At 35.7% G+C, this 21,760-nt stretch overlaps 1 protein-coding gene across 6 annotated transcripts in view; it reads right to left on the bottom strand.

Moving 5' to 3' along the window:
- Positions 1-8,668: 8,668 nt before the first annotated feature.
- The window catches only part of LOC130819594 (eIF-2-alpha kinase GCN2), a 41,209-nt gene continuing 28,117 nt past the window's right edge, over positions 8,669-21,760 (bottom strand). For 5 of the 6 annotated variants that reach the window (XM_057685331.1, XM_057685328.1, XM_057685332.1 and 2 more), the window contains 14 exons: positions 20,915-21,197; positions 20,733-20,826; positions 20,347-20,427; positions 20,163-20,219; positions 18,806-18,937; positions 18,643-18,726; positions 15,519-15,627; positions 15,290-15,426; positions 11,200-11,304; positions 10,104-10,189; positions 9,901-10,003; positions 9,704-9,826; positions 9,324-9,513; positions 8,669-9,034 (listed from right to left, as the gene is read on the bottom strand). In XM_057685331.1, the coding sequence (XP_057541314.1) occupies positions 9,403-9,513; positions 9,704-9,826; positions 9,901-10,003; positions 10,104-10,189; positions 11,200-11,304; positions 15,290-15,426; positions 15,519-15,627; positions 18,643-18,726; positions 18,806-18,937; positions 20,163-20,219; positions 20,347-20,427; positions 20,733-20,826; positions 20,915-21,197 (1,505 nt within the window). In that variant the 3' untranslated portion in view covers positions 8,669-9,034; positions 9,324-9,402. The remainder of the gene's footprint in view (positions 9,035-9,323; positions 9,514-9,703; positions 9,827-9,900; positions 10,004-10,103; positions 10,190-11,199; positions 11,305-15,289; positions 15,427-15,518; positions 15,628-18,642; positions 18,727-18,805; positions 18,938-20,162; positions 20,220-20,346; positions 20,428-20,732; positions 20,827-20,914; positions 21,198-21,760) is intronic. The other variant, XM_057685329.1, reaches the window with a different exon arrangement.

The following is a 21,760-nucleotide window of genomic DNA, read 5'->3' as shown; positions in this document are numbered from 1 at the left end:
AGCTGTTTGTTAAAAAAAATACAACCTTGTACCCCAGATGGTACAAAAGAAAAAAAGTTTGATAATTTTAGATTGATAGATAGTAAGGCCAACAAATGATCATTAAATAATGTGGGAAGAGGAATCAGGGAGCAGTCTCATCTTCATCTATGAACTCAGTCTGCACTTCAACTGTGTCCAGCTTGGCACCAAGACGGTTCTCCATCTGGATGAGCTGATTAGTGATTGAGGCAAGTGAGACACGAGTTTCATCTTGAAAAGCAAGAAATTGAGACTAGAGGTCTTGGAGCGTAGATAATATGGAGTCTAAAGAAGCTGCAGGAACATAATCAAAATTAGCACAGCCTATACCTGGTGAAATGTGTGTTGGAAATGGTGGTGGTGTAGACTGTATAGGTGATGGTGGTGGTGATGGAATTTGATGTGATGGTGGTGAGGCTAGTTTGGGAGAGGGAGGTGCATATTTTGTAGGTTCAAGGATGTTGTGAGAGGTGATGTCATCATCCATAACAACCTTACGTTTAGAAGCCAACCTCCTACTTTTTCTCTGTATTAAACCTGGCTGCTTCTTCATAGTCATCTCAACCTCCTTATCACTAGAGTCACTACTTAGAGTGTACTCATCATTATCCTCCATAGCATCTCCTTTCTCTTTTGATTCCCCCTTACTAGCTGCTTCTCCCTGTTCCCTAGTTTCTACTGTTTCATTGGTTGCAGTGGGAACTGACTCTTACTCCTTTTCCTCCTCAACTCCCTTACTTCCTCAACCTTCTCCTCTTCTGATTCAACAACATTAACCTCTTCCACAGCATGTACTAGTATCCCTTCATCATTCAATTTTAGGTGCAGATTGTGTAAGCATTTAGCACCTATTTTCATATTAGGACCCATAGGGAACTGCAAGCCATCTATAGGTACACCAAATTTTTTGAAAATCCATGTCAATAGCCCTCCATATCCAACAAAACTTCCCTTTTTAATGCGGTCTGACAGATGAGAAATCATCAAGGAAGGAAAATTTATTTTAATATGATTGGCCATGCAATTAATCAAAGTGGCATCACGTAGACTAACTTCACTTCGTTTGGAGTTTCGTTGTAAGATGAATCTACGAGCAATATTGTACAAAAATTTATGCAAAGGGGACAGGATGTTGTGGCTTATTTTCCCTTTCTTTTGATCTATTCCTAAGAATTTCAGAACAGTTCATTCATTAATCCCAGAAAATACTATTTTCGAACCAACATGATAGGTGTCAAATCCAACAGCAGGGACATTGAACCATTCCCCCAACATAACACTGTTAAATTCTATTTTTACATCCTTAACAGTGCTAGAATAAACCCGAAAATCAATAGAGAAATTTAAAATAAATTCACGCATCAGGTTAGGTAATATTGGGTTGCAACTGAAATCAGACATCAATACTTCCCAGTTTTGATTTTGTAAAATGGCATGAAGTTGTGGAAAAGGAGTAGTATCATACAAGTACTTGTCTAAAACGAACCCTACAGACATTTCCTTTGAAACTTCTTCAGCACTATCGGGATCAATAATCTTTGAACGTTTGGTTGGTCTAGATGATGAACCACCTTTTGGTGTGGAGATCTGGCGTTTGGTTCCTGCATGTATTGTGGATGGAATTGGGGTTTCATTTTTGGTTTCGGTAGATGAGGTTGGTGGAGCGTCAATCTGTGGTGAAGGATGAACCACCTTAAGAGGTTGCAGTTGAGAAATTTTACAGGATTTTGGTGTTTTCCTGTTCATTTTCTTGCCAGAGTTTGAGGTTTTTGGTGTTTTCATTGTGATTTTGAAGGTGTATTGAGAGAGGGAAGATGATGAGTGACGTTTGCTGAGGGAAACAAGTAATGCGTGAGAGGTGTGACGTGAGGAAAGGGGTTAATATATGGGTGAAGGGACGGTTAACTAAAAGTTCAACTCTTTAATGCATTAATCATTTCAATTGAAATCAAATGGTTAATGAAGAGTTGTAGGGTAAATTCATTGTATGAGTAAATAAATCCAATTCCCATTATTTAATTAATTTGAGTTGACCATATATTAGAAAAATATGAAAAATGATATTATTTTATTATCTTGAAAAAGAAAAAAAATAATGAACACATATTGCTTTGGTCTGATCAATTCAAAACATGCAATCAATAAGACATTCATAGTACGTACTTTATTAACTGCATACCTGATCCCTTTAATAATTGATTTTCAATCAAGGTTTTGTGGTTGATTTAACCTTTTCAATTTCATGATGCTTCATGGGGAATTCTAGCTATCAACTTTAGTGGAGCTTGATCATACCGAGTTCCAATCTCATCTTTTCATATTGTTCCCTTGGAAGCGGTTTAGTCATGATATCTGCAACTTGCTCATTAGTGTTGACATGCTTGACTATTATATTTTTGTTTTCTACATTGTCCTTAAGAAAATGATGTCTTATATGTATGTGTTTAACCCTAGAATGATGCACTGGATCTTTGGATATGCATATGGCACAGGTATTATCACAATAAATAGGAACACATTCAAATTTAATACCAAAATCTCTTAGCTGCTATTTTATCCAAAGCATTTCGGAACAGCAAGCTGCTGCTGCTACATATTCAACTTCAGCAGTGGATAATGCAACGGTTTTTTGTTTATTGGAGCACCAAGACACTAAACAAGAGCCAAGAAATTGTACCATACCTAAAGTACTTTTTTTGTATACAAGTTCTCCAGCATAATCTGCATCACTAAAACCTTTCAAGTCATAGACATCACTTTTAGGGTAAAATAGGGACAAGTCATCTGTTCCCTTTAAATATCTTAGGATTCTTTTTACTGCAGTAAAATGTGACTCTTTGGGGTTAGACTAAAATCTAGCACATAAACCAACACTAAATGAAATATCAGGTCTGCTAGCTGTTAGATATAATAAAGAACCAATTATACCTCGATACATTGTTTGATCTATATTAATCTCATTTAAGTCTTCATCTAATCTAACATTTATAGCCATGGGTGTATGGTTGGTCTTAGCGTTATTTAGTCCATATTTCTTAAGAGGTTCTTTTATGTATTTTTGTTGATGGATAAAAATACCATTTTTAGTTTGCTTGATTTGTAAACCAAGGAAGAAATTTAATTCTCCCATCATGCTCATTTCAAATTCAGTGCCCATAAGGTTGGCAAATTCTTTAAATAACAGATCATTGGTAGCACCAAAAAATAATATCATCAACATAAATTTGAACAACCAAAATATCAGAACCATTATTCTTAAAGAATAAAGTTTTTTCGATTTTTCCTCGAACAAAGTTATTGTGAATCAAAAACTTTGACAGTCTTTCATACCATTGCCTAGGAGCTTGCTTCAAGCCTATAGAGCTTTATCAAGCTTGTAGACATGATCAGGACAAGAGGTATTTTCAAAACCTGCGGGTTGTTCAACAAAAACTTCTTCATCAAGAAAGTCATTTAAAAAAGCACATTTCACATCCATTTGATATAATTTAAAGTTCATGAATGCAGCAAAAGAAATTAAAATTCGAATGGCCTCTAACCTTGCTACCGGAGCAAAAGTCTCGGTGTAATCAATACCTTCTTGTTGGTTGTATCCTTTGACCATGAGTCTTGCTTTGTTTCTTACAATTATTCCGTGCTCATCTAGTTTGTTCCGAAATACCTATTTTAAACCAATTACCTTTTTGTGTTTTGGTTTGGGCTCTAAGTGCCATACTTTGTTTCTTTCAAATTCATTCAATTCATCTTGCATGGCTACTATCCATTCAGAATCCTTTAGAGCTTCCTCGTGGTTTTTGGGTTCAAGTGATGATAGCAACGCAAAGTGTGCACAAAAGTTTCTAATTTGGGATCTGGTTTGTGTTCCCTTATTCATATCACTTACAATCAAATCAAGAGGATGGTAACTTTGATATTTCCAAGGCTTAGGCACAAATTCTCTTGTGGGAATAGTAGCATGTTTTGGTTCAACAACTTGATTGCCATTCTGTTCAGCTTCTAGATCATCTTGCTCGTCTGTGGGTACGGCTGGATTGGGAACAGTCTACTGGTCCTGGCAGTTCCTGAACTTGATCAGTTCTTTCTGCAACTTCTTGTATTGACTGTTCACCTACGGTTCCTTGATCTAGCATTTTCATTTCTTCATCATCGTCTTCTAGATGAGCAAGACCTATTTTGACATTGTTGATATCCTGTCCACTTGTTGAAAAGTTAGTTTCATCAAAAATGATGTGAACTAACTCTTCTACACACATTGTTCTTTTATTATAAACTCTGTAAGCTTTACTATGTGATGAGTAGCCAAGAAATACTGCTTCATCACTTCTTTCATCAAACTTGCCTATATTTCGTTTTCCATTAACATGAACAAAGCATTTGCATCCAAATATACGAAAATAGGAAATGTTTGGTTTAATACTTCTAAGCAATTTATAGGGTGTCTTTGAAGTGATTGGTCTTATTAATACACGATTCATAATATAACAAGCTGTATTAACAGCCTCGGCCCAAAAATTTCTAGGTAGACTGCTTGCAATGAACATGGTTCTGGCCAATTCTTCTAAAGTTCTATTTTTCCTTTCTACCACTCCATTTTGTTGTGGTGTTCTTGGTGCTCAAAAATTGTGATTAATTCCATGTTCATTGCAATACATTATGTGAATTATTTGATTATTGGTAGATTTTTGTATTTTGTTAGCGAAAGAAACAAACTCATCAAAAGTTTCATCTTTGCTTACTAAAAATAAAGTCCAAGTGAATCTACTATAATCATCAACAATGACAAATACATATTTTTTGCCGCTACGGCTCTGTATTCTCATAGGTCCACATAGATCCATATGAATTAATTCTAGCGGTTTAGAGGTGGTCACCATATTCTTTGATTTAAAAGATGACCTTACATGTTTTCCTTTGGCACAAGGATCACAAATTTCATTCTTAAGGAATTTTATAGCTGGTAGTCCTCTAACTAGGTCTTTTGATCTTAATGTATTAATTAATATATAACTAGCATGACCTAGACGCTTATGCCAAAGTAGTGGGTCTTCTTCTATAACACTTAAGCATGTTAGATAGGTTTTGGGAACAGTGTCCAGGTCCACTATATAAGTGTTCCCTTTTCTGATTCCCTCGAGCACAGTGTCTCCTGTATCGTTCCTAGAAATTATACATCGTTCAAAAGTAAACTTAACAGAGTTACCTTTATCACAAAATTGAGAAATACTTAGAAGATTGTGTTTTAAATTCTTGACTAAAAATACATTGTCAATGGCATGGGAACTTGACCTTCCAACCTTTCCTTTGGCGATTATCTCACCCTTCATATTGTCACTGAAGGTTATCGTTCCCCCATCATACGCTTCAAGTGAGAGAAATCTAGATTTGTCACCCGTCATGTGCTTGGAACACCCACTGTCGAGATACCATGAGTTGTTCCCCCTCACTTGAACCTCTTTTTCCTTAGACTCTTCATCCTTGCTGTGATGAGATACCATGAGACACAGATTTGCAGTTTCTTCTTCTACTAGAGCTTATGTTTCAGCTTCACTTTCGGTATCACCCCAGGCTGCGATCATAGCTTTACGAAAGTCTATTTTGAAGTTTCCTTTCTTGGGCTGTCTTCCAACTTCTCTAGCCTTTCCTTTGCCCTTGTCGTTCTTCCATTGAGGGCAATCCTTGATGAAGTGGTCGGTTTTTCCACATTTGTGGCATTCAAAATTTTTCTTCGTGTTAGCAGTTCTTCTTTCTTTGTTATGCCTTTGATTTCCATATCTGCTGTTCCTGAAGAACTTTTTGAATTTTCTTGCCAACATAGCAGTCTCCTCTTCATCAGTTTTTGATTCTTTATGATCATTTGCTGCTAGAGCCAGGCCTTTATTTCGGGAACTGTCTGTTGTTCCCAAATGCAATTCGTGATTCATGAGGGAACCAGCCAGCTCTTTCAAATTAAACTTGATGAAATCTTTTGATTCCTGGATAACTGTGACATTGGCTCTCCAGCGTTCATATTGAGGAAGATTCCTAAGTATTTTTCTGACTTGTTCATCAACGGGAATGATCTTACCAAGTGACACAAGTTTGTTTGTTATATTCGTGAACCTGGTGAACATCTCTTAGATGTTTTCTCTAGGTTCCATGACAAACCTTTCATATCTAGACATCAGCAGGTCGATCTTGGAGCGCTTCACTTCACTAGTACCTTCATGGGTAACTTCTAGCAGGTCCAAAATCTGCTTTGCAGTTTTACAACCTATAATACGATTATGTTCATTTGGTCCAAGACCATAGTGAAGTAATTTGATAGCAAGAGCGTTCATCTCCATTTTTTGAAAATCTTCTTTCTCGTATTCAGTGATTGGTTTTGGAATTGATTCGTTATTGGAGTTGATGGTCGTCACCTCAAAGTCTCCAATTTCAATAACTCTCCATACTTGGTAATTTTCGGCCTTTATGAAGATTTCCATCATATTTTTCCAGTAGGTATAGAATTTCCCATCAAACATGGGTGGCCTTTGCGTGTAGTACCCTTCTTCCATGCGTTCGTTCATCTTCAACATCTTGCCAGGGAACAGGATACTGCTCGGGGTTTCCTGATCAAATGAGGAAAAAGGCTCTGATACCAATTGTAGAAATGCAAAGAGATAATCGAATGCAACAAGAGAGGAGGGGGGTGAATTGTTGTGTAATAAGCTTAAAATTTTTGACTCTAATTTTGCGAAATTATAACAATAAAATAAAACTTAAACTTAAAAAGGAGACAAAGATTTTACGTGGAAACCTTCTTGGCCTAATAAAAAGGAAAAACCACAACCCCCCGGGATTTCAAAATTCTTACTATATTTTAGGCAATCAATTACAATCACATTAAATAATTTGCTTCACTTGAAGCTTCTCTATTCTAGGCCTACTTCTCTTTCTCTTCTCTTTCTCATTCTCTTTCTCTTCTCACACTTCTCTAGAAGCTTCTCTATTCCCCTAGACTTCCCTTAAGTCTAGTTACAACAAAACACTCAATTACCCTTACAAGGCCAAATTCTCAAGAGGATAAAAATTAAATAGTGGCTTTAAGAAAAATATAATAAATTAATTGGCATGAGATAGCTGAAAATATTTTTCTTAATTGATCTCCCTTGTTGGACACTCTTGGATGCTGTTCGGTTTAGGCGTAGTTCCTCCTATTTATAATGGAACAGCCGCAACTTTCTTTGGCAAAATAACTTCCACTAACTTACTTGTTCCTAAAGGAAAAGATAGTGGAGAACCAGAAATAGAACCGTTTACCATTTGCTAAAAATAGGAGACGATTCCTTTAAGCTAAAAATAACATAGGAGTTCAATGAAGATCCTAAATAAAAGGAGACCTTTTCTCAACAAAGAATAAGTCTTAGGTTATTTTTAGATGACTAAAAATAGTTTTGCCAACCAACTTATTAATTAATTAAGCAACTAATTTAACTCTTAACCGTTACATCAACTTAAAAACAGAAAATAAATTATTTGCAGTTTTCCAGCCGATGTCTTCTCCAGACTTGCAACATAGGAACAGTGTACTGTCTCCGTCTACAACTTCCGTCAGATTGTCAACTTTGGGAACAGTAGACCGCCTGTACATCCTGAGCATTTATCTAACTTCTTGGATATTTAAGACACGTACAACTTCCACGAACCAAGTCATAGGCTTCATCAACGATTTTAACAAAATCGGATATTTACCTACAAAACAATCTCTAAAATATGTTTGTTTATTTAAAAGTGAAGTCATCATCAAAACCTAAGAGGCCAACAAGTACAATTCAACCGACCGATTCATGCGATTCTAAGAACGATTCAAGTTGATTTCTGCATGCAATTTAAATTGTAGGGGCACGTTTTGTGATACCCCGAATTAAGCTTTAAAAAGGATTGATAGACTACTCAGATCAACAAGATGCATCTACTTTTTATGAGAGCTCATTTGCTAAGAATTTCACAGTTAAGCGTGTTTAGTGGGAAGTAATCTTAGGATGGATGACCTCCTGGAAAGTTTTCCTAGGTGCGCACGAGTAAGGACAAAGTGTGCTGAAAAGACTTATGTTGCTCTGTGGGGCTAGTCTACAGTCTCCATGAGTAGTCACCTATGGTCCGTTGGCTAGTGTTACACATTTGAATCGTAAAATCGTGCGATTTTACGAGTTGAATCACGATTTTAACAACATTAAAACTACTTCAATGATTGAATGAAGAAGAAGAGCAAGTGAGATTGGAAATGAAAAGGATGAGGGCAGTGAGATCAGAGTTTGGAATAAAACTAAACTTTAGTTTTAGGGTTTTCTTTAAGTATAAAGATGAAATGGGGGCAGGATTGAACGTAAAAAATATGAGTATTCAATAAATGTCCGAGTCTAGGTCTACAAGGCAGGTTTAGGGTCCAGGTTTGAGTCCGGATCTTGATTCAAGGGTTAGGACCCGAACTCAAACCCGCTATATATTTTTGAGATTTAGATCCGACCCAAATCCGATGGGTCCCAAAAATTAAGACCTATACCCTTAAAAAAGGGGCGTGTCGGAAGGATTATTCATTTTCTCCCTAGTATATATTAAGTAAAACTATCAAAATAATTGCTTTAGTGTTCCTGAAATTAACCAGTAGACTACACGTATATCGTGCTTTTGCAGTTAAACTGAATTCATATTAGCTGTAAATCCAACATCTTTGACTTATATCTTTCTACTTGTTTTTTTAATTACAGAGTAGACTTAGAGGAGGGGAGGGAAGAGCTATGAGGATAAAACCCAAGACTTTATCTAAAAAATAGTACATGTTTTGACTAACAAGACCTAATTGCTTAATTGCTTAATTTCTCGTGTAACACAATGTAACAATTTCAAAAAACAATTTCAAAATTTTGAGTGTCTGCTCAAATCCTTAGGAACTTGTTATGTACAATTGGTCAAAAAAGATTCTATGTCAAAATCTGTAGCAGATGCGGATGAAGCCAAAGATTCCAACAGCGTAACTTGCAATCATTTTTACCTGCAAAATATATTTTAAACTGAGATGTCCTTAAATGAGTTGCTAATGAAATAACATAATCTAATTTTTGGCACTCATCTCAGACACATTTGATTCACACTAATACATGAACATAATCTTATTTTAATTCATAAACATAACTTAAGGCACCTCTTTCACTTCTGTATGTATTCATATCAACATCTTGAGACCATAATGAGATACCCAAAAAACTCTCACATATTTAAGATATATGGTGCAAACTCAAACCATAAACGATAACTTAAGGCAAGGGAACAGTCTGTATTACCTTTGGCTTATTATGAACAGCTTCCAGAGCTCAACTTTCCTGTTGGTAAATGCGGGGAGTAGACATTGACAGGGCAAGCTCAGTTTCGGAGACTGAAAATTCTAAATTGACACGCCATTGCCTCGGTAAGAAACCTCACAAGATGTTCTCTTTTAACCTCTTTCTCCTTCTTGAGTTCCAGATGACGGACCTAAAAATATGTACATAAAATTCAGTTACAAGCAAAACAATTTCATCTAAAGATGAGCATGTTACCAGTCACTTACAAAAAATGTTTGCGTTTCGTATATATTCAGTTATTTTTCGGCTTGATAATTAATTAGAAGACGCAACAAACTCTGATACTGTGAGATCACAAACTATGATGATAGAGACCTAACCTTTACGGAACCCTTTTGAGAAACCCCAGAATCAGTAATAATGACTAGGCACTTGATATCATGCTCATTTGCATACTCATACTGCTCTTTAAGACTTGGATCAGATGATGACACAAACTCCGCCTGATGATAAAGAAAGGACAAGTTAGTCATATAATCATATAATAGGGTTCTTTTATACCAGTTGTGCTCTTTACCTTGATATTGGCTTCCCATAATTCTTGCACAACCTCCATGCGTTCTTCTAGCAAACCACCCCCGCCCTTTGAACATACAAGAATACTTGCACCACCTTCACTTCTACACATAAAATTAAGTTCAACATGCATGTTTAATCAGTCTAATAGCATGAAAACATGGTACACAAGAAAAAGACATATGTAGTGTGTATATAGTAAACCTGATAGGTCTTGTATGAACACAAGAGTGTTGGATAATTGTTTCTAGTGCAAGACTGGTCCCAACTGCACCGGGTGGAAATGATCTCTGAAATGCAAGTCCATGCAAGGAATTAGTAGTATGAAACATGGTAAAAATGACATCAGAATAAAACAAAAAAAAACATGTATCTGTTAAATAGTGTATTAAGCCCTGCAACATAATCTAAAACAAGAAAAAACTCGATCTCTGTGTGCTAACAAAGTATGAAGCAATGCAGGCAGCGTATTCGAATCACAACCATTTAAAAAACAATTATAAATTCCTCTTTTCTACACAACCTGTCACATCCTCAATTATAGTTATTAAGGGTCAACGAAGATTGTGTGATTACAAGGGTCAAATCTCCGACACCCTAACTCCTCTTAGATTAACTAGGAGGCAGATTTCTTAAGCCACATTTCCTTGTTCATTGAACTACTTTAATAATAAAGAAGCCAGCAATTCAAAATCATCATCGTAGATCTGGTTTACATTCATACCAATCTACAAAAAATATCATTACTGTCTGCCCTCCACTCATAACATTTTAAGTTTTGATATTTTATATTAGGTAATTTACTTTTCTCATCAATTCATTAGTAACATTGCAAACTGCAATCGTAGTATTTGTTCTACGGATAACATCCGTTCTCTTCAACAATAATTGCATTTATTTTCCATTTTTTAGGAGAAAAAATGGGTTACAGATGTAAATAATAGTTGAGTGATTCAAATTTCAAAGAGAAAAAAAGAGAGAAAAGAATCTTTTGTTGACACAAGTCATTTTCTGCAGTTTGATTAGAACTTCAGCAAGTGGTGGTGCCAGTATCTGCAGTTTAAGAAGTTTTCCTACATGGCATAGAGATTGTCTTATTCATAGACCTCCATCTCTGATTGTGCAATAAAAGTGAGACTTAAAGCATAAAATTCCAAAGAAAACACTGGCAATAATGAGGGCATAGAGCCATAGACCCCCTTCCTTTTTTTCCAATTCACTTTTGTCCATAAGCTATAAATGATAGGTAAGAAGCAGACCACGCAGAAAAAGGAATAATACAAAAATATAAATTGCTTACTTGTTCACGCTCCCAAATCTCATGTAGTAAATAATTATAACGACCACCAACAGCCAGCAAGGTGCCATCAAGTGCTGATCCCGGTGATTCCTCTCTCAAGTATATCTAGCAGGAATGGCGTGAGTTATTAGTGCACATGATAAGGGAAGCTATATGAATAATGGCATTTATTTGAAAATTTAGTTACAAGAGCCAGGTAATAGCAAAGTGATGACTGTAAACATAGTATTTAAATTTTTAACCACCCAATACGATCATCAATAAGTATCACTTTGTACTGTGGCTTAGCCTTCCTTAACACAGCAGATTCCGATGCAAGTAAGATTCATGTGTATGTAACGAAACTGATTTGCTAATTTTCTTCAATTACCCCATTGCTCCCCCTTTCCCAACGCAGGAGCTTCTTTAATGGCATTGAGGCTATCCAATGTTGTAACCCAATTGTTGCCACATCCAAATATGAAAACTTCCTAAATTTGCCACCATTGTTTTTTTTTGGCAATTAAAAAGGAATATATTAACTGCAAAAAACCTTTTACAACCTAGGCTATAAAAGGAAAAAAGACACCAATCCAAAGACACAAGATATGCACCAACCAGAAAAAATCCGTCAATATGAACGGCCAAACAAACCAAAAACAACAAACCAAACTATACAAAGGGCTAGCAAACTAACAACCAAAGGCCAAAAACAGGGAGGAAAACCTTAAAAAACTAACAAAGCATTCCAAAGAAGCCAAGACAGGACAACACTCAGTCAAAGCCATCGCAGAAGCACAAGCATTGGCAGGCTTCAACTAACACAACTTATCACCAAAACACCTCCTTTTCAAGAGAGGAAAAACCAAGGAAAGAGGATGAGATGAAATCAACCCACCAAGAGCCTAGGTTGCACATCACAGCTACTGCCAACTTCACTCCATACCTCTTTACCCTTAGACTTCTTTTACCTATTCACCTGGACCTATTACCTCTCCTCTACATTGGGAGTATCGTTCAGCAATCTCCCACCATCCACTTCAATACCCACTGTCTGCTCAACAGTACCCTGAATACCCTTCTTGACAGCCTTCACAACATGTCTATTCTTGGGGACCTGATTACCCCATCACACATATGCCCTAAAACCTGGCATTTTTGACAAAAATAGGGCACCTTCTCATCTTCCACCTGGATAGCCTTAGGGAAAGGCTTTGAGACATCCACCTCAATCAAAACTCGAGGATAGCTAACCTGCGTTGATTAGTAGTACATTTATCCGCAGCAATAGGCACCCCAAGTAAGCTACCTATTCTACGTAAGGATTTAGCACCCCAAAATTTGGTAGAAAGGTTCAAGAACCTAACCCACATAGGGATGACACAAAGTATATGTAACATAAAATTAACGTGCTCATCCCATTTCCTAATCAACACATTTCCCAATCATAACATACCACCTTTAGTAATGGAAGTAACATCAGTTTCACACTTAACCAAAAAATATCCATCCTCATCCCATTGCATGGTGAATATTGGAGTATCAACTCAGACTCCTACCAAATGGATTCCAAAGTAGGAAAGAGTTTTCATTTAATCAGAATTTCAGGCAAGCCAACCCCTTAAGGACTCAAATGCAAAAGCCCAAAGTCGCTTTTCAATTCCATGAAAGATATAACAAGATTCTTTTGAAGCCAGTTGGGCTTGCAAATGCCCGTTTCAATTTGCATTCAGTGATAAATGGAATTTCTACATGGTAACACTTATGTGGCACTTTTCACTAGTCTTCTTCGAGGACACGCTGGTATATACTACAACTGAAGTGAAGTACAACACCAGTCAAACCTATTTTTCCCACTGTGTTTCGCAACATTGTGTGCTTGCTTATGAAAAGGAATGTTAAATAGAAAAAAAAAAACCAAAGTGTCATAATTGGAACATATGTTCAAAGTAAAGGAAGTGGCAATGGTGTCGGAGAAAGTGAAAACCAAAGTAAAAGCTTAGCTGGTATCTTGAATCATCAAGTATTTAATTTCTCAAAGATTTGGCAGGAATTGTGAATTTTCATCTTGTTAAAGTTGAAACTATTTTTCCACATTCAAAAGTGCCCATTTGTGATTAAAAGATTTATGGATCTTTGGTTTCAAATTAAAATGAACTACATGACGCTTAATATCATGTGCTTCTTGTTTATGTAAAGTTTCAAATTAAAATGTCGACACGACACGATACACTGACATGAGTCTCCATACTTGACCCATCAAGGTCAACTTAGACATTTTAGGTTTAAGAACTTTGGTAGACTTCATTACAGAAGAGATGAAGAGCAGAGAGGATGGTGATGAGGAAATAAGAAAGAGAAAGTAAGAGGAGAGAGAGGAATACTTGTAAAATGGTGAAGTTGTAAAAGAAAGAGCTTACCTTCAATTTCATGGGGACGAAGAGAAAAGAACAAAAGAATAAAAAGAAATCGTCGACAACATTCTTTCTTAATTTTTTTTATATTGATTATAAGGTTAAAATACTTTGTGAGCTTGATCCATTCATTTTCCTTTCTCTAATACGCGATCTCTTTCTTTTTTCTAATCCATATCCACATAATCTCCCTCTGTGCAAATTGTAAACGGCCTATAGTGGATAAGGATACCTTGTCCTCCGTATTCTTATCCATTCTGAAAATTTACATACTTGATACCTACCATGAGTGGGTAAACTTGTTATACCCACATCTGACAACTAGTAAACATTCAAAATCATACCCACCCATTATCCAATTGAGTACGTATGTTACTCTTATACCCATCTTATGCTATTGCTTGGCTCATATTCGCCCTAAGTGTGCATTACATGCACTCCATTTCGTTACTATTCCATTCAGATTTGCACGTTTATGCAAATTATGAATGTCAATAAGATAAAATCAAACACACCGCCCACCCACTAATCATGGCAGATTAGACTTTTCATACCCATATCCAAGAACCACCCAAAAAATTCATACTCACACCCACAAAACATGGAAACACAGTGTGAAACCTACAAAATTTCACCCACCAACCATCTTATTGAAACTTTGATTAACTATTTATTTATACTTTCACGAGTTCCAATACTCCTACTTATGTTATTCATCACTCCTCTATCTCGGTAAATTTGCTATAAATTCACTAAATCGAGTGGTGGTTTGTTTGGATTGTTGGATTAATAAAATAAAAAAGCTAAAGGAAAAGGAAATGTCATGGAGCTTCCCAAATTGAAAAGTGTAGGAAATTGAGAAGGATGGTGGGAGTATTTCCAACCTCCATGAGTAAATGCCATCTTAATTAGTAGAAGTCGAGAAGGATATGGTATCTGCTTATACAGTGTACAAAAACCCATTTGTTTGATTGTGTCCTAGATGAGGGTTTAAACTTATATTTATAATAATGTGTTTATTTAGTTAATCAAATATATAACAAAGTTATTCATAAAAATTAGATAAGCTCCAAATAATGATTTGAACACTATCCAAACGTGACACCAGTCCTAGAAATTTTAGAGCTTGCCTGATCCAACACTCAAATCCATAGTCAGACACCCTGAAACCGAGTCCAAGTATCACAACTTCGAATCCGCAGATTAGTTCAAATAGGATAAATAAAGATGATGACCCTCTTAGAAAGAAAGGTATACAACATAAGAGAATAAATGATTGATATACGGGCCCAAAAAAGATGACCTTTAATCACAACAGGAGTATGCTAGTTATCAAAATAATTTCCAGATTCAAATATCCATCTATAAAGCTGCCTGGTAAGATAACTAAACCAAAGTTTAATCAGACTATCAACAGTTGACACTTGAAAGTTAGCAATTGATAGAAAGTTTCAAATTTACAAAGTTTCTGGCAATTAAAAGTAAAAAATAAAACGGCCAATCATGAAATGTTCTGTAGCAGTGAGTGACTAGTAAAGCAATATAACATTATAAGTAGTGAAACACTTGCGAGAAGTAAGACTGATCACAACAACATAACAAATTTGTTTCATCAATGTGACTAACCTCACAATTCAATAGGATATTAATAGAAAGCACCATGATAGATTTCAAATCTAGAAGACTGTCAGTTATACCTGAAAAAACAAATCTCTATGGTAGTACTCGGATGGTGGCATGAGCGAATCCAAGTAAATATGCTTATCAATTTTCCATGCTCTAAGATAGCTGAAGAGATCAGATAGTTCATCAAGAGCCTTGTGTATATGTTTATCTGCAGAGGCATCAAGCAATTTACTCTGTGACGGTAAACAATTCACCAACATATCGACACAAACAAGAAATTAAGCATAAATAGTGCTTAACCAGCTGGAAAAGCTCCTCGCAATCTGGGCAAGATTTGATCAGCATCTCCACAGAATCGTTGGTTTACGGTCTGTATTCTATTAACAGCTGCTTCATCAAGGCGAAGCTCCTGAATACAGCAAAGTTTGACATCAGGCGAAAAGGACAAACTTACAATCATGGATGCTGTAAGAGTAGAACTATCTGTACAAGAATATGCAATAATCCATTCAACAAATCAGTTGTTGGATATATGAGTTGATCCCCCGCTCTTTGATAAAAACCATTGGTAATTGCATACTACCACACACAAAGAATAAAAGAAAACATCCTTAACAATCTATAAGATACTAAAGGAGCCATAATTTCTATTCAGACACATAACAAAGGGAAAGTTTATTAGAATCTATCCAAATGACTCTAATTAGCAATCCTCCACAGAAAATGACCAATCATATAAGATTCCATAATTTTTATCTACTGCATAACCCATATAATAGCTCAGTCTGTCACTTATTACACAATATGGTTTCCCTTCCTTTCCCAAACACATGTATCACAATAACATATGCTCTAACATTGATGCTCACGCATAAAGCACATGAACCATGTTGAAGAACAGGCTACAAAGCAAAAACAAGTAGCGGCTTGTCTCAGAGCTAGCTAGCACAGTACATAACATATGAAAGAATCCCTCATGTTGTCACTGAACCTGCAGCTCATCGACTATACTCCATTCTACAGTGTATCTGCCTACAAAAAGTAGTGGATAGCTTGAGAAGCCACCTAGAAGGGCTTTGAAATAAGCCAACAGAAGTTTCCAACATTTAGACTAGAGGACAAGAGTGCAAAACTCTTACAAAGTATTCATTATCATCTAGAGATATTCCTGTACAAAAAGAAATAACTTCTCTTGAAGCTCAACTATTTGATCAAAGGCAAGGCTACTCATAGAACTATCCCTCGTATGAACCCTAAAGTGAATTAAAAACTCTCAATAATGTAATCAACCAAGAAAGAAAAGGACACAAGGGGAAAATAAATCATATAAATTCTAATATCTCACAATGAGGAAGCTAACTCAAAAAAGAATAAGAAAAGTTTTTGCATTAATTAAACTTCTGTAAGTCAGCATCAAAACACAAGACTATCATCTAGAACATTGGGGTCTAAGCGGTAATTCTCTTTAGACACAACGATTACCAACAATCTGACCTCATTAACTTTCTTATAGCGAACATTTGAATATCCATCGTCAGTCCCCCAAGGCAAAACAAAGTAAAGATAAAGTGTGTCTCCTTGCTTAAGCTGTGTAAGGCACAAAACCACCTCCAAGGGAGATATTTAAAACCAAAACCATATAGAACGGAATCGATACAATATTACCTAAATTTCCCAAATCTCCTACAACCCCTTCCTCCACAACAAAAACATGTTTCTCATTGGTACCAAAATTCATTATTTCATTGATTATGAGAGTTTTAGATTGCACCGATATGACCTCATCCGTCAGCAGGTCATTCATCATTAGGGGTGCTAAATCTAATAACATTTTTCATATGTAAGGATTTGATCATTTGGTGATAAATCTTTACATCATTTAGTAGAAGATGAACTCATCAAACGAGAGACAAAATGATGGGCCATTAGTGGGACAACATATGCCAATATGAAGAGTGCTTTTATTTTGTCAGCATAAACATACTGAAGCTCTCGTATTCTTGTTGATGGTCCAATGCCAAAATCATGCGTTGATCTTCGCCTTCCATTATCATCAAGAGGGTAAAAAAATGTAAGGTAGTAACTTTCATGTGGAACCTTTTAATGCCATCTCTGAGCACCTCTATCTTTATCGACAATCCTTTTTACAAAATGATATATGCGAGTAGATAAATGGAGCATGAAAATTTGTTCCATAATAATATCCTTTTTTAGTAAGGATCATTTGTAAGAAAAACCATTCACCCTTGCACAGTTGTTTTGTGATGTATCATGAGTAACATCATACTGCAAACCATTATTGCATACCAATTAGTCTACCCTAAATCCCTGATAATTTATTCAGAAAGTGGCTCAGAGTTTTTCACCCATCTTAAACCTATATGCACTTCCACACAAAAAAAGGGAAAAAAAAAACTCTGATACAGTGACTCCAAGTTGCTTAACTTGTGATAAGGTGTGAAGTAACCAGAAATCTCCTAGCAGCATGAGATGCATTTGACCCCTCGAGAGATCGGACCATGAAGCACAACAACCAATACTTTAGTAAGCAACTTAGCTATGGGGAATAGTGTTCAAACTCAGGGGTTGGATATTCTCCAACTTAACAAACAAATCCTTCTTGAAAGAATATGAAGTACATATAGATTACATGTATACAAAACACATTTGTACCCACAATGCCACGACAAAAAGCTGTATAATAACTATCCAAGAAACACTAAAAAAAATTCTTTTAGTACATAAAAGGCACTGACCACTAACAAACTATCAAATTCATGTCATTGATATCAGAAAGTCCCCCGCCAAGCAACATCCACAAGAAAATAATAGACTGCACCTTAACCCTTAAGCAAGTTTATAATCTAGTGATTTGAGAAAGACGAATAAGTAGCTCTCTTCTTGACACTGACATTAAGAATCTATTTCATGAATACCTAACTCTCATTGACTCAAAAGAACAAGCCCACTGAAAATTAACAATGTATTCCCTATTTATCTACACATACCTACTGTCCACATATTGTAAATTCCTCATGTCCCTTTACTTTATCCATATTTTTCACAATCTCTTTCACTGTGTAAGTGTTCAAACTGTAAATATATCTAGACACAAGGATCACCAACAATCTGATCTCATTTAACTTTCTTTAAGCTAGCATTAGAATATCCATTATTAGTCCACCAAAGCAAAACAAAGTGAAGATAAAGGGCGTCTCCTTGCTTAAGCCATGTAAGGCACAAAACTTCATCAAGATGATAATGATTTTAATGCAAAAGCATGACAAAATTCATCAAGCTACAGACAAAAAAGCCAACGATCACAAAAACCAAAACACAACGTATATATTATTTACATGCTCATTCCCAATTCATTATTCAACAATACTAAACTTTACAATCGCAAGAACTAAAATAGTCATACCTGAAGAAGCTGACGCCTAATGACTACCCATTTGGATTTCCTTTCAGTAGATTGAGGACGTAGACAACCCAACATAGATAAGAGCTAGACAAGCATAAAGACTTTCATCAACTTAATCCTGATTTTTTTTGGGATAAATAATCTATGATACATAAGAGTATACCTCTGCTACTTTCTGACGATGCTCAACTTTGATTCCTGCCCAAGACCACATAGCATCCAGTAGATTACCATGACTCATATGAATATCTAATGAGTCTGGGGGGAAAAATTGCATCAAAATATCTAGTGTTGCCTAATACACAAGAAGTAATAAATTTAGCAAAGATTTAGGAAAAGATGAATAAAGAAAAATTTTAAACCATAAAACACTCCGAGTGCATAGGAATACAAAACTAACACTGATAGAAAATAATGACAATCAAACTGCACCGATGAAATTTCTTCTTAAGCTTACATTTTATTTGATTAGGTTCATCGTCAACAAACATCATAGTTAAATAGCAGAAGAATTTATTTGATTAAAATAGATTGCATTTCGATTTTTTCTAATCCTATTGTAGAAATCATATGACATTCGATTAATTGGATTAATCGTTCCCCTAAAAATATTCCTATTGCAGAAATCAAGCTTTTTCAAATGTTTCTCAATACTTGAGTTCAAGATTAGTTTCTGATCATTTTCAACTATTGCTAGAATTGGTAAATTCAAGAATGGGTTATATTTTTTTCAGAATTGAAAATATATGTTGAAACATTCAGATTTTCAGACACAAGCAAGAAATTCGTGGAATGAATCAAAAGCGGAGGGATGGGAGGGCTTTAAATCAATGGGACGTCTTAAATTACTGAAACGAAGATAAAAGTATGGAATAAGGAAGTGTTTGGGGAGTCAGAAAAGGAGTAATTTGAAGGGAAAAATCAATGAGTGGTATGAAGAGAGGGTGAGTTTTTTTTGACACAAGATGAGATTGCACAGAGGGAAGGACTAAAAAATGAATTAGAACACTTGAATTTCCTAGGATATGGAAGAAGGCAACAAAATATGAAATTGAAATGGGCAGAAGTTGGTAATGCAAATTCTAGACTCTTCTTTGAGATTGTGAAAGGAAGGAGAAAGAAAAACTTCATCGGCATATTGGAGAGCAGAGATGGTTGGAGTTTAAGGGATGATGAAGAGATTAGGAGGGAGATATCAAGGTTTTATAAGGATCTATTTTCAATAGATCACAATGAGACCATTTGTAAAGGGAGATACCATGGTACACATTCCATTACCCTAGTAATAACAAATATATTATTTTTAATTGACCCTTCGAATCGGAAACTTCACGTAATTAACAAGTGCAAATGATTTAATGGGTCATTTTGATATAGTTCATTATAATCCTAATCCAAAGAACTATGAAACTTTGGCCCCATCTAAATAAGGGACATTGTCATGTAAAGGTACGGTAGATCTTAATTTGAAGAACTTACTATTTATCATAAAAAAAAATACAAAAGTATGACTTATGTACCTTGATTATTTCGGATTCTGTTAGAGGTGAAGTACCTCCAATTATATCAAAGTCACCCTACAACAAATTATAGAAAAAGATTGCAAGAATTTAGGGATTCTGAAACATAAATTTAACTAGAATGCAAAAGGCAACACATAAAATGAACAAAACCTTATCATGAGGGAATATATGAAAAACTTACCTGAAGGTACCTATTTGGTGCTGCATGGCCAATTGCTCTCCTGTATACTGATGATATCTCATACCTTTTAAAAGACGATTTCTACATACAAATATAATCTTTTTCATATTGACACGAGAAAAAAAAACGATTTTGAGAAATGGAGAGTTTTGAGCTAGTGCTCTTATATGAAAAAATAATCCTATACAAAGTAATCGGATAGCATTAGTTTTCCACACACGTGACACGTCCCGCCCCAATGTACATAAAAAGAGAAAGAGGGGTACATCATTTAAGCCCAATCTATCTTTCCATAAGAACAATTTCACAGAAAGTTTCACACAAATTGACATCATGTCATAAGCTAAGAAAACAATATAAACAAGAGAGAACACTTTATCCAATACCTGGTTTGCGGCCACCCATTTAACAAACGGCAAGCGTAACTCATGAGGAAGCTCAACCATGTCTCCACCTTGAGACAAAAGCTTTACAATACTCCTTCAAAAAATAAAATTCACCTTTTTAAGTATCTTGAAGAACTCTTGTGATAATTCACCTTCGGACTGAAACAACTTCAGAAACACACCTGTTGGAAGCTGCAACATCATTTACCAAATGCAATGGTTTAAGCTCCAAATGCTTTGCACAGTGCCGCTTGAATATCTCTTTACTTGAATCTACTACAAAATCACGGAGTTCAGTTTCTACGTCTGAATATTGTATAACAGAAGTCACGTCGCCTGCTAACTTCAAACTTCCAGAATGATGATGACTGCTTCTAGAAGCCAACATTTCTTCATCAAAGATTGCGCTTACAACCTTATCATAAACACTTGTGTCCTCAGAAGTCTGCATTGTGCGTAAAAAATCTGCATATGATTGATTCTCACTTTAAAATCAAGAAAGCCATGCTCAAGCTATCTAGAACCATTGACATGACAAAGGGATCAAAAATCAATACACAATCAGAAAAGCATCAAAAGTAGGGCATATGAAGAAATGTTCACTTCAAAAGCTAATATCAAGAGAGAAGAAATCATTCGCTCAGAGAAGGTGGAGAGGATAATTTGGATATATCATTGACAAAAATGATTCAGATACAAACAACATTGTCATAGACTGTAACAGCCTGAGTTGAGATCAAGAAAAGAAAAAGAAGCTTGAAATGTATTAGTAGTTATATCCATATCAACAAGGTAGATCCTCTGTTCAAGAAATCTCATTTTCAAAAAACTTCATAATTAAGTGTTCCCAATGTGTAATATTAGAGTAGGTGACCTTATGGGAAGTTGTCAAGGTGCATGAGGAAAAAACTAGCCAAAAAAGGCTTGTGTTGATTTGTGGGCCATTCAACAACCCTTATTGGTAATGTTGCCGCCCGAATGAGGTCGATGTGTTATATAGAAGTAGTTGTAGGATGAACAAGAACAAG

The sequence above is a fragment of the Amaranthus tricolor genome, chromosome 1 (assembly GCF_026212465.1).
Source record: "Amaranthus tricolor cultivar Red isolate AtriRed21 chromosome 1, ASM2621246v1, whole genome shotgun sequence".
In the NCBI taxonomy this organism is placed as follows: Eukaryota; Viridiplantae; Streptophyta; class Magnoliopsida; order Caryophyllales; family Amaranthaceae; genus Amaranthus; species Amaranthus tricolor.
The sequence above is the reverse complement of the archived record's forward strand: the minus strand, read 5'-3'. Positions and strand labels throughout refer to the sequence as shown.